Source organism: Tachyglossus aculeatus, chromosome 2 (assembly GCF_015852505.1).
Source record: "Tachyglossus aculeatus isolate mTacAcu1 chromosome 2, mTacAcu1.pri, whole genome shotgun sequence".
NCBI lineage: Eukaryota > Metazoa > Chordata > Mammalia > Monotremata > Tachyglossidae > Tachyglossus > Tachyglossus aculeatus.
The window spans coordinates 73,954,856-73,968,765 of record NC_052067.1 but is presented as its reverse complement, the minus strand read 5'-3'; the positions used below and the strand labels follow the sequence as shown (position 1 = coordinate 73,968,765).

Here is a 13,910-nt window from a genome sequence, read left to right as displayed (position 1 = left end):
CTGTATTTGATTTAGGGTGTGGTTTTCTCACAATTCTCAGAAATTCAATGCAGTGCATCTTCATTGAATCCAGCAGATTTTTTCATAAATCTATTATCTAAATTAGGATGGAAGCTTAATCAGGGGTTTATGTGGTTTAGGATCAGGTAAAATGCATGTCCCTTTTCGAAAAAGCCTACAGACCTGTAGGAGTTAAATCTAAACTGTTCTTCCCTGTTTTAATCTCACTTGAAGCACTGGGGTTAGCTATTTTAGGAAGATCTGCTTGCCCAATTTAGTTTGGTTGTGATTAACTTTTTATTATTCAAATTTGTTACCTTGGTATCATATAAAAACTTAGTTTTACTCTATAAAAGTGACTTAAATGAGGTCAGTTTGATGAGGACAGAATTTTGGTCTAGTTTGGGGGAGAACCCCTAGAGGTACTTAATAAATACTGCTGTTGATGGTCAAATAGTAAACCTAAAGGTATCTCTTGCTGCTCAAAAGAGTAAGTTTTAATGAGGACTAAAAAGGTTAAATAAGCAGAGAAAGCTTCAGTGTGCCAATTCCTGTGTAACTTGGAGTGGGTTGTGGAGGGATGTGGTTGGAAAAGGGAAGGAGGAGATAATAAAATTCAAGCAAGAAAATCCTTGGCTTTGATGTTCTAGCTCCAACTTAGTGAAAGCCAATCAATAGGTGGTACTTATTTGGTGCAGAATATTAAACGAAGCACTTGGAAGAGTACAGCATAATGGGTATGGGTGAACATTTAAGTAGCTTGTAGTATATCAGGATAGTTTATTAATAGTTACAAAAATTAATAGTCCTGTTTTTGGAGGTGTCATAAAATATAAAGCTGCTATCTTCAGGTCCTTCTAAGTTTTCAAAATTTACTGACTGAGAATCTTGTTTAAGCATGTTTAGTTGGAATCTTTTGTTTCAAGTGGGTAGTGTCACAATGGTTGATTGTTTGGTAACCAGTGACGAGCTTATGACAAGCAAGTTATAGCTGGTGTATTGGACATTTGCCCGTGACCATCATGTTGTCTGGAACTTTGTACTAAAGCTGGGACTGAAATACATCCAGGGGAACAATGAGCGGGAACACTGAGAAGCCAGTTTTGGCAGGTGAGAATTTTATATTTAGGCAAATGTTTTCTTGTTTTGTGCAGAGTTATTTTAGCATTGGCTACCAGATCTAATCAGTCAACTTCACAGCTAAAATTACTTTGCGGTTAGTCTAGCTGAAACAATTCTGAGAGTTTCACTAACTAGGACTATTGATATTTGAGACAAAAGTGTAGTCTTGTTATGATCATCTGTCTCTTTAAAAAAAAAACTGGACTGGAAAACTTTAGGTTTACTAGAGCTAAAGTGTATAATTCATGCCAATGTACTAGGAGATGGTAAAATTCTTATAAATCAAAGATGGTTTCAGCCTGAGAAGCATTTAGGGAGCCAGCTAGCTTGACTAATGATGATTTCTTAACATAAAGTTTTGTAGAGATCAGATGTCAGCTTGTTCACATGCCATAAGCATCATCTTGTTGGTCTTCCTCTGGTCTCTTAGGTGGTAATTTAGTTTAGCAGGCAGACTCTTAAAATGTGAAAACTTCGAACTACTACTTTTGGAATCAAAATTCCTGGAGAGTGATGGATTCAAACATATCTTTAGTACCAGAAGAAATAAATACCAAAGAAAAAAGCAAGAAAAAAAAGGGAGTTTTCTATGGAGTGGTTAGTTGGCAGGAACTAATGAGTTCCTGCCTTCAAGGAGTTTACTGTCTAAACGCAAAAGCAGCACAAAGATGTACTTATGAACTCATATCTTTAAGCTGCACAGACACATACACAAAAGGAAAGTTCTTTCCAAGGAATGAACGATGAGGAGGCATTCTCAGAGGACAATATGAGTTAGGCAGAATTTTGAATTTTGAAGGAAAGGGAAATTTGATGTAGGGAAGTGCTAAGGGCTGGGGTATTGTTGATTCAGACACTGGGAAGAGCAAACTGTTTAGGGGACTGTAAGATTTGTCTAACCTAATGGGGAGTACAGGCCAGCACTTACTGGGGAGCTGATGGCAGATAATGTACGTGCATAGAGTATAGGCTTCCGAGTTAGAAGGTAATAGGTTATAATCCTCATTCTGCCACTGGTCTGCTGTGTGACCTTGGACAAGTCACTTTACTTCTCTGTGCCTGTCGCCTCATCTGTAAAGTGGGGATTGAGACTGTGAGCCCCACGTGGGACAGACTGTGTACAAACTAATTTGTAACTATCCCAGTGCTTAGGACAATGCCTGGCACATAATAAATGCTTAACAAATACCATAATTATTATTACTATTATAAAGCTGGGGACTTAAAAACAGGTCTTAGACATTTGGGGCTTTATATGCACTGTATTTTGTGCTTATTCCCTAAGGCAGAACACATTTTTTTTAAATGGGAAAGGAAATAATTGTTCCAGCTCCTTGAGAGATGTGGAATTTACTGTCTCAGTGAGATGATTTGTTCACAATAGAAAAGAAAAATAGGTGAGTTGACAAAGAACCCTTTCTAAAAAGGTGGAAAAAAAAATCAACTCCAACAGTTGTGGATTGTTAATGTGTTGTGGATCACTGCAAACATTCTCAGCATCTTTGTGCCAAGGAATTTTGTGTGAATATTCTACATTTTTAATTTTATACAGATGCCAATCAGGCCCTACTTCCTTGTGAAGTCTGTGGAAGAAGTTTTGCACCCGATGTTCTGGTAAAGTACAGTCATTTTGTGGATGTGTTTAACTGAAATGAGGTGAATTATGAAAGCAGTGTGGAGAGAGCCGAGGCCAAAGATGAAATGCAGTTGTGGAAGAGAGAAATATCAATTTATTTTATTTTGTTAGTATGTCTAGTTTTGTCTCCCCCTTTTAGACTGTAAGCCCACTGTTGGGTAGAGACTGTCTCTATATGTTGCCAATTTGTACTTCCCAAGCACTTAGTACAGTGCTCTGCACACAGGAAGCACTAAATAAATACGATTGATGATGATGATGATCAATGAAACTAACTTAGTGCTGTGGCAGAGATTTCCTTTAAATTATGGCTGGGAACCCATAAAGTGATCAAAATCATTATTTAATATTTTTCAAAGAAGGAAAGTAGCTGAGGGCATTGTTTGGTCACCTAAATAATAAGCCAAAACATCCAGGTTAGCTACTGAATGACTCTACCTTTTCCATCCCTCAATGAAGAAGTGAACTTCAATTTTAGCAAGAGAGATTTCAAGGTTAGGCTAAGGAAGAACAGCAAACCATTCAAAGATATTTATTGAACACTTACCTAGTGCACAGCATTGTACTAAGTGCTTGGGAAGTACAATACAGTAGAGTTGGTAGATGTAATCCCTGTCCCCAGGGAGCTTCCAATCTATATCCTGCCAGTATAGCTTGTTGAGCCCTGCAGTATGCTTCCAAGGGAGAGTGAATGCTTTCCTTGGAAGATCAAGCCTTGGGTGGTTTAGGTCAATCAATCATATTTATTGAGTGCTTACTGTATACAGAACATTGTACTAAGGTCTTGAGAAGGTACAGTATACCAGAGTTGGGAGACACATTCCCCGCCCAAAAGGAGCTTACAGCCTAGAGGGGCAGTGTATAGCGAAACAATGCACTAAATGAGTCTTTCTGATTCTGTATTTTTCTTGCCCTAGGAGTATTTGGGCTTAATACTCTTGAAGTTTCACAATGAAATTCAGCTACTCTCCCAAGTTGAAGCTAAGTTTTGTTCCTCATTACATCTTTTGTCTTACTCGAGTTCTAAATACTGGCCCCAACAACTAGACAGGCCTAGGTGAGAGCAATTTATCCGGTATATTTGTCAATGTACTGGGTGCTAAGTAAATGGGCTCGAGTTCCCTAAGCACTGGGTTCATTCATTCAGTCATATTTATTGAGCACTTACTGCATGCAAAGCACTGTACTAAGCACTTGGGAGAGTACAATATAACAGACACATTCCTGTTCACAATGAGCTCACAGTCTAGAGGGGCAGACAGGCATTAATATAAATAAATAAATTACAGATATATACATATGTGCTGTGGGGATTGAAGGGAGGATGAAGGAGCAAGTAAGAGTGGCACAGAAGAAAGCAGGAGAAGAGGAGTGAAAGGCATAATCAAGAAAGGCTTCTTGGAAGAGATTGTGCCTTCAATAAGGCTTTGAAGTAGGGGGGAAGGCAATTACCTGTTTCTTCTCACATGCCCAGGGTTAGAAATGAAAGGATTGATTGATTGACAGAAAGACCAGCATGCTCTTTAAATGTTGTTATTCATGGATATCTAAACCTATAGGAGTAGCAAAATGGCAGTGTCTTAGTAGGATCATGAGAATAAAACACAAGATGAACCTAATTTGATGAAATGGGGCACATCTTTATTGGGCTATTCTGAAAGTGTCTCAGCGATTACATCACAATGCTGTTTGCTTCTCCTAGGGAAGACATGTGCCAATATGTAAAAAACTCTTCAACAAAATACGCCAGCCATTCAATTCCTTGAAGCAGAGACTGCAGGGCACTGATATTCCCACCCTGAAGAAGGCCCCCCAGTCCAAGGTACCATTGTTATCTTCATTGCTCCAGTGACTTTGTGACTGACTGGAAAGCTTCCCTTTCTGAACTGGCCTGATTCTCCTCAGTGCTGATCAGAAGAGGGTTCACAAGTCTTTGTCCCATTCCCGGGCATGGGATGTGACAAAGCCACAGTGAAAGAGGAGCCTCAAAACTTCTCCCAATATGATTCCTACTGATCTTTTTCTTCCCAGCCAGCCAGTCCTGCCCCTCCCCTCATCCCATTCCACTGTTTCCTTCCTCATCATATTACTCCATTATGACCTCATTCCCAATCACCGTCCAGCTCCTTTCCCGTCTTTAACCTCTTGTTTCCCAGATACAATTGTGTCAAGCTCTCCCATACCTAAATTTTCGAGCGTATACTGTATATTTGTTTTGGAATAATGGGTGTAGTGTTCTTGGGAAGCCAAGTGCCACCTCCTGGGCGGGCGGGGGGTGGGGGGGAGTGGGCGGGGGTGTCCTGGAATCAGGTTTGAGAAGCACCAGTCCTATGGTGGAATCCTGGCCTCAGTTGCCATCAAGAGATTTTCCCAGATCAGCCTTTTAACAGCTTTATGCCTCAGCTTTCCCATAATAGTAATAAAAATTGTGGCATTTGCTAAGCGCTTACTATGTGCCAGGCACTATTCTAAGCGCTGGGGTAGATACAAGATAACTGAGTTGCACACAGTCCCTGTTGCATACAGGGCTCACAGTCTTAATCCCTATTTTACAGATAAGGGAATTGAGGCACGGAGAAGTGAAGTGACTTGGCCAAGGTCACATAGCAGACCAGAGGTGGATCTGAGATTAGAACCCATGACCTTTTGACTCCTAGGCCCATACTATATCCACTAGGCCATGCTGCTTCAGTGAAAGTGCATTTGGAGTACCCTGATGATCAGAGGGCAAATGAGATATGCTAGAAGCAGGGCTAAATATCTCAGGAGGACAGTTTTCAAACCAAGATACACTTCCAGCACTTAGAACAGTGCTTGGCACAGAGTAAACACTTAACAAATATCATCATCATTATTATTATTATTATTATTGAACATCTTTATAATAATAATAAATAATAATGGCATTTATTAAGCGCTTACTATGTGCAAAGCACTGTTCTAAGCGCTGGGGAGGTTACAAGGTGATCAGGTTGTCCCACGGGGGGCTCACAGTCTTAATCCCCATTTTACAGATGAGGGAACGGAGGCCCAGAGAAGTTAAGTGACTTGCCCAAAGTCACACAGCTGACAAGTGGTGGAGCCAGGATTTGAACCCATGACCTCTGACTCCAAAGCCCGGGCTCTTTCCACTGAGCCATGCTGCTTCTCTTTATAATGAAATCATCAAGAGTCTATTTGGGATGGAGGTGGAGTTTTGGGGGAGGTCTTTGGGATTTTTGGAAGAGTTTTCAATTTACCCAATGAGCTGCGGGACCAATGGGCAATTTTGTTAGAGGGAGTTTTATTATGAGAGGTGATTTTTTTATAACTTTATATCATTTTAATATTTTTCTTTTTCTTTTACAGACTTCATGAGTGATACCCACCCTCCTAACTGGGGGCTGCTCTCTGCAGCTTAAACCCCATGGCAACAAGTAAAGCCCTGTCTTAATCCATGTGTATTCTCTGTCTGCAGTCGCAAAATAAACTGTTTCCAACTCATTTTCTTTGTTTTCCCTTTCCCGGTGTTAGAACTGGGTCCCTTGTTCCCAGGATGGTAGTCACAGGGTGAAGGGATCTGGCGTGAAGGTGAATGGTCTAGGGGAGAGGAAGGGAAATTATGTGAAGATTTTCTAATATATTTTTCATATGAGATTATTTAGGAAATACAATTGTCTGCACGGCAAGAGATGGGAGGCAGCTGGCAGTATAATAATCATTTGTATATGTTGAGCGCTTACAGGGAATGTGTCTTACCAACTCTGTTATATTGTTCTCTCCCAAGTGCATAATACAGTGCTCTGCACACAGTAAGCATTCAATAAATATGATCACTGTACCAAACACTGTGCTAAATCCAATATAATCCAATATAAATTATCAGTCACTGTCCCATATGAGGTTCACAGACCAAGGGGAAGAGAGAACCAGTGAGAATTGTCAGGAATAGACGTAGGCGGTATTCATCACCTTAAATTTCCCACAGGATCATTTGGGGTTCTCTGCAATCTTACTGTTCTGTAAGACTTCCTTGAAAGGTGTTGGACGTTCCCAGGATCCTGACCTTATCACAGTCTGTAATTTATTATTATTTTTCAGGTCTTATGTCACTTAACAAAATTTTCCTTTTCCAATTTAATCGGGACCCACCTCTGTAAATCCCAAGTTAAAAACAAAAACAAAAAACACCTTCTTGTGGAAGAACTACAGCGTACGTTGGTACACGTCTGTTCTTTTACAGAAGCATCCTGTAAAGAAGTCTACTTGGAGACAGCAACATGAGGACTTTATTAATGCAATCCAATCAGCCAAGCAATGTTCAATAGCCATTAAAGAGGGCCGTCCTCTCCCTCCTCCACCCCCCCCAAGCATCAACCCAGGTTTGTGGCCTCCTTTCTCTTTCCAGTTGATTTTGAAGTTCCATTATAAACGTTTTAACTTCATTCCCATTCTCAGGACTGCTTGAATTGTACTTGTCTGACTCATAATTTCAAAAAAGAAAGGCAGAAGGCAAGTGAAATGACCCAAATCACCAAATACAGTTAATATGTAGATATCCCAGAAATTTTTGTCATTGTAGTTTAATAGCCCATCATTGATAATCGCAATAGGTGATAGTAAAAGGTATTAAATAACATCACCTGTGGAGTAATCCCAGATGAGTCAGTTATACTCAGTTCTGCCATAATACATGTTTGTAGTACATTCTTGGCTGAAACACTATTAGCAAATTAGTTGAAGTTCTTCCAGGAAGGTGGTTAGTTTGGACCCAGTGGAAAATGACATTGGAAGAAATGTGTGCACACATGTTTTTGTTAATTTATTGGTTTGCTAGAACGCAGCCCGCATTATTAGAACTGGGTAATTATTCAGTTCTTAATATTGTTCATTCTTGAAATACTCACTTTGGGCCGGTTCTGCAGCTTGTCTGTTCTTGTGCAAAATTTCTAGTTACTCTGGACTAACAATCTGGTACTGAGGAAGTGGATATGTTTAAGTCTATCAGCTCAGGTTGCTTTTGCTCCCCTAAAGCTGTCCCTTTGTGACTGAGTTATCACAGTTACTGATTTGAAAATAAATGACATAGACTGCTTTGGGCCAGGCACATACTCTTAGGGATGAAACCTCTCTTATAAGCCAGCCCTTCTCAATGAATAGCTGCTGACTCTCTACTCATTTTCTTAAGCTGTTAGAAGTGAATTTGGAAATGGCAATGCAGTGCACATGGAAAAAAAGTTAAAAATTACTCCTGTTCAGAAATTAAAATCAGCATGCAACCCAAACTTCTCTCTTTCATCTTACTTTACTGAAGTGAATGTTTGAAGACACAAGCCTTCTAATGTTAATAAGACAGTGTTGATTTCTTCTAGAAAGTTTTAGGAATTAAGGTTCCCCAGTTATCAAACATGAAGGAGTAAGAAGATGAACTTTTAGTGACTCAGTTGTCATTTCAAGCATCTAGAACTATGTGCTACACCAAGTGTAATCTCAATAAATCATGCTCATGCCACTCAAAGATAGATCAGTTGGTGAGGTGATGGGTACTTTCCTTAATGTCTGTCCCAACCATAGCTTCTGGCAACTACATTAGCCTTCTGACTTTAATATCTCTTAAGTATTCCCCATGGAAATCTCATTTACCTTTATGGTAACCAAACCCTTCTTGAAGCCCTTGATACTGTGCCTGAGAGAACAAATTCTTGCCATCTTTATGAGAAAGAACTGTTCCTTCTGCTTAGTGGGAGCCTAAAACCCTTCAAACTTAGGTGAGTACTCTCTAGGCCTGTAGGGATAGGATCAGGTGAATTCCATGTTTGCCTTCATGATTCTGTAAACTTTAATCAAAAACCCTGTCAGGTGGTAGTCTTTCCAGGGTATAGGAAAGACTGTTGTAGAGAGGCTGTATGTCTCCTTATCCTAATTGGCTTTCCTTTTCAATTCTATTTGTTTCCTTCCGAGAAGGAGGCACACATGCACAACAGGATGAAGTCTTCCAGGTGCAATGATATTATGACTTTATAGCTTGGCAGAGTTAGGCTGTGTTTTATGTTTTTAATCCTACCTGATGGAATCCAGCATTTTATCTGCCAACTTGGGTACCACTATATACTGCCCCTGTGATTTAAAGGAACATACTCAAATATGAGAATGTTTTGGAAAATTAAAAGCACAGTACAACTCCAATATACTGCTATTTCAAGGTATGAAGTATGACCAAAATGTGGGACAGTCTGGAAACGTAGGCATCATGAATCAGAGGTGAAGCACGTTGGCTCTTGGAGGAAAAATTCCTAGGTTGTGGTGGCCATAGCAGCCATTTCTTCTCTCTTCCTAGTCATCTTTTCTTCCTCCTTCATCATTGTATTATTCCACTCTAAAGCAACTGGCTCTTATTTGATATCTCTTCTTTCACAAGGCTCCTTTTCATTATCTCTTTGCTTTTTTAGGCTGGGAAGCAATAGGAGCTGGGAGGTCTATATGGTGAACAGTTTATGGGGAAAGTCTTAGGTTGAAAAAAATAATAATTATAGCCCCAACAGAAGGCTGAGTCAGTAATTCAATGATGATTCCAAAACTGAGCTGTGGCCGAGCCTACAGCTGAGAATTAGATGTACTATTGTGCCCTCATTCACACCATAGTTTGCCACATTTCTGCCCACCCTCTCAGCTCTGAGAGGCCTTCCTGCAGTTTGCCCTATCTGTGTGCCATTTTGCCACCAGGAAAAGCATGATATCTCCTGTAAACTTGGAGATTTCACTGAGTGTTCTCTCTTCCAGGTAATAATAATAATAATAATGATGGCATTTATTAAGCACTTACTATGTGCAAAGCACTGTTCTAAGTGCTGGGGAGGTTACAAGGTGATCAGGTTGTCCCATAGGGGGCTCACAGTATTAATCCCCATTTTACAGTTGAGGTAACTGAGGCCCAGAGAAGTTAAGTGACTTGCCCAAGGTAACACAGCTGACATTTGGAGGAGCCGGGATTTGAACCCATGACCTCTGACTCCAAAGCCCGGGATCTTTCCACTGAGCCATGCTGCTTCTCTAATAATGAAAGTGATAAATAAAATTGGTGCCAGCACTGTCACTCCAGTATTTTCACTTATCCATTCCAAAAAGTATCCAGGTATCCCAACCCTTTTTTTTAAAACCAGTTATCCCCTGACAAAATTCTCCCTTCTTGCCAATTCATGTTTTGAACCCTTTGTTGGGAAGCTTGTTAAGGACTTTGAAAGTCTAAATGTACCATGTTTGCGTATTTCCTTCTACACACCTGCTTACTTTGGCTCCTTAAAGAACTCCAGCGGTTTAGTCTGACATGACTTATTCCTACATAAACATTATGGCCTTTTCTCAAAGATTTTACATCAAAGAGCTTACTAATTTACATTTTATTTTACATTCTCCCAGTTTGCCAAGTATGGGAGTGAGACTCATTGGTCTATCATAAATCAATCAAACCATGATATTTATTGAGCTCTTACTGTGTACAAAGCACTATTCTGAGCACTTGGGAAACTACAATATAATAGAGTTGGTAGATATGATCTCTAACCATGGTAGCTTACAATCTATACGGGGATACAGATATTAAAATAAATTGCAGATTGGGGAAATAGTAAAGTATAAGAGTATGTACTTAAGTGTTGTGGGGCCAATATGAGTATCAAAGTGCCTAAAAGATACACAGACAAGTGCAGAGGTGATGCAGAGGGGAGAGTGGGTTGGGGAAACAAGGGCTTAGTCAGGGAAGGCCTCTTGGAAGAGGTGTGATTTTAAGAGGATTTTGAAGCGGGGAGAGGGGAGAACGGTGGACTGAAGGGAGGGGTGGTCCAGGCTCGAGGGAGGATGTGGGCAAGGGGTTAGTGTTAGGATACAGAAGATACAGAGAATGGAATGGGGATAGAGGAGTAGAGTGTGTGGATTGGGTTGTAGTAGGAGATGAGCAAGGTCACTGAATGCTTTAAAGCCTATGGTAAGAAGTTTCTTTTGGATGCAGGGGTAGGTGGGCAACCATTGGAGGTTTTTGAGGAGTTGGAAGGTATGGACTGAGTTTTTTGTTTCAGAAAAATCATCTGGCAGCAGAGCCAAGTATGGACTGGAGACGGGAGAGACAATCTTCTAACTGGAAATTATCTTGGCAGTACTCTAGTAGTTACATGGTCTTGCCAGCAATTTTCACTAACTCCTGCTCAGATTCCTTCAAGAACCTCAGGTGGATGCTGTCTGGTCCTGCTGGTGTGTTTACATCTAGTTGATCAATTTTGTCTGAAACATCTTGTCTCCTTACCACAGTGTGATCCAGTTGCTTAGTCTTGCCTGCTAAGAAAAATCATTTAGTTAGGGGAGCCTCCCTAAGTTTAACTCTGTGCCACCTGACTGCTCTATTCTACAGCCAGGAACTGGGCCTGAGCACACACCAGTCACTTAGTGGACCTACCCAGCATGCTGCTCTTTTTCACAAGTCAAACAGTTTAGGCAAAAGTCTTTTCCAGGTAAAATGTGAGATCCACTTTTCCCATTGCCCTTCAGGACTGATTTCTTTATGTTTACGGTCCTCAATCAATGAATGGTATTTATTGAGTGCTTACGGTATACAGAGTACTATACTAAGCACTTGGAAAGTACAATACAAGAGTTGGTAAACAACCTTGCCTGCAAGGAGCTTACAATCTGGTGGGGGACTCAGAGATTGAAATAAATTACAGATAGGAGAAGCACTAGAGTACAAGGATGGGTATGTAATAAGCTCATCGTGGGCAGGGAACTTGTCTACCAACTCTGCTATTGTACTTTCCTGAGTGCTTAGTACGTGCTCTGCACATGTCGCTCAATAAATATGACTGGTAAGTACTCACAGGGCAGAGGTGAGTATCAAAGTGCTTATGGGATGGTACAGATCCAAAGGCACAAGTGACACAGAAGGGAAGGCAAATAGGGTAGGACGGTAAAGCAATAGGGAAGCTTTCTAGGATGAGTTATTTTAGTAAGGTTTTTGAAGATGGGGAGGGTGGTGGTCTGTCAAATACGAAGTGGGGAGGAGTTCGAGGACAGAGGAAGGATGTGCACAAGTGGTCCTGGGTGAAAAATGAGGTTGAGGCACAGTAAGAAGGCTGGTGTTTAGAGATGTGAAGTTTGTGGGTTTGGTTGTTGGGGGATCGAAGCCAACTTGGGTAGGATGGAGAGAGCTGATTGAGAACCTTAAAAGAGCTGGAGGGGAAACCATGGAGCTTTTGGAGGAATTTTCTTGGAGACCATAGTGAAGTTTGGACTGGAATGGGGAAAGACTTGAAGCAGGGAAGTCAGTGAGGAGCCTGCTGCAGGAGTTAGTCAATGGTGCTTATTGAGTGATTACTGTGTGCAGAGCACTGTACTAAATGCTTAGGAGAGTACAATATAATAGTTGGTAGACAAAGACTCTGCCCACAGGGAGCTTACAATCTAGAGGAGGAGACAGGTATTAAAATAAACAAATAAATAAAATAAACGATGGATATGTATGTTATTCATTCAATCGTATTTATTGAGTGCTTACTGTGCAGAGCACTGTACTAAGTGCTTGGGAAGTAGAAGTTATGTTAGTGCTCTGAGTGGGGTGAATATCAAGTACTTCAAGGATACAGACCCAAGTACACAGGCAATGCAGAAGGGAGAGGGCGATAGGGAAAATGAGGGATTATTCAGGGAAGGCTTGTTAAAGATGTGATTTTAATAAGACTTTGAAGGTGAGGAGGGTGGTGGTTGTACGTGGAGGAGGGAATAATAACATTGGTAGATAACCATGACTAATAACTGGATCAGGTCCCACGTAGGGCTCACAGTCTTAATCCCCATTTTACAGATGAGGGAACTGAGGCACAGAGAAGTTAAGTGACTTGCCCAAAGTCACATAGCTGACAATTGGCGGAGCAGGGATTAGAACCCATGAGCTCTGACTCCCAAGCCCAGGCTCTTTCCACTGAGCCATGCTAGTTCTCACAATAGAGTTGGTAAACACATTCCCTGCCCACAAGAAGCTTACGATACAGAGGGGTGAAAGTAGAGAAGGAGCCCATGAAGGAGACTGAAAAGGAATGGCCAGAGAGACTGAAAGAGAACCAGGAGAGGTCAGTGTCAGTAAAGCCAAAGTTAGGTACTGTTTCCAGGAGAAAGGCTGGGGTGGGGGGATCAACAGTGCCGAAGGCAGCTGAAAGGTCTAAGAGGATTGAGATGAAGTAGAGGCCATTGGATTTGGCAAATAGGAGGTCACTGGTGACCTTGAAAAGGGTAGTTTCCATGGATCTTAGAGGGCAGAAGCCAGATTATAGGGGTTTAAGTTGAGAATTGAAAGAGAGGCAGTGGAGGAAGCAGGTATAAACAATTTGTTCAGGGAGTATGGAGAGGAGTGCTAGGGAGGTAGGATTACAAATGAGGGGTTAGAGTGAGTCAAGAAAGTTTTTCTTAGAATTGGAGATACATGGGCATGTTTGAAAGGAGCCTTTGGACAGTGACCATTGAAAATAGTGATCTGGAAGAGAAGGAAGAGGTCAAATTTTCTAATAAGATGAGAAGGGATGGGGGTGGAGGTGCAGGTGGAGGGGTAGATAATCATGGTGAAAATCCTCTAACCTCAGGCCGGGTAGCTGGCACCCCCTATTCAATCAGGAAAGTAATGAGTTTGGGGGTGGGGTGGGGGGAGAGGGTTCCTGAGTATTTGACTATTTTTAGATAGTAAATGTGGTCTTACAGATCTGTTATAAGGTTTATTATGAAAATACCAGTTGGGTCCATATAAATTTAAACAATATCGATTTTATTGGAAAATAAAATCAGCACATTTCTTGATTAACCTGCCATGATTTCAAAAGCAGGAAGCCGTGTGACCATGTGGAAAGAGCAGGGGTCTGAGAGTTATTAGATCACAGTTCTAATCACAGCTCTGCTGCATCCCCGCTGTGTGGCCCTGAGCAAGTCACTTTACTTCTCTGTGCCTCAGTTCCCTCATCTGCAAAATGGGGATTCAGTACCTGTTTCCTCCTACTTAGACTGTGAGCCCTATGTGGAACCTTTTATCTACCCCAGGCACATAGTAAGCACTTAGATACTGTAGTGATGATTAATAATAATAATAATAATAATGGCATTTATTAACCGCTCACTATGTGCAAAGCACTGTTCTAAGCACTGG

At 41.1% G+C, this 13,910-nt stretch overlaps 1 protein-coding gene across 1 annotated transcript in view; it reads left to right on the top strand.

Annotated features, from left to right (window-relative positions):
- Nucleotides 1-979: 979 nt before the first annotated feature.
- ZC2HC1B (zinc finger C2HC-type containing 1B) overlaps nucleotides 980-13,910 on the top strand; it is a 34,104-nt gene continuing 21,173 nt past the window's right edge. The window contains exons 1-4 of the mRNA XM_038762358.1: nucleotides 980-1,110; nucleotides 2,675-2,736; nucleotides 4,461-4,580; nucleotides 6,981-7,119. Of these exons, the coding sequence (XP_038618286.1) occupies nucleotides 1,077-1,110; nucleotides 2,675-2,736; nucleotides 4,461-4,580; nucleotides 6,981-7,119 (355 nt within the window). The 5' untranslated portion in view covers nucleotides 980-1,076. The remainder of the gene's footprint in view (nucleotides 1,111-2,674; nucleotides 2,737-4,460; nucleotides 4,581-6,980; nucleotides 7,120-13,910) is intronic.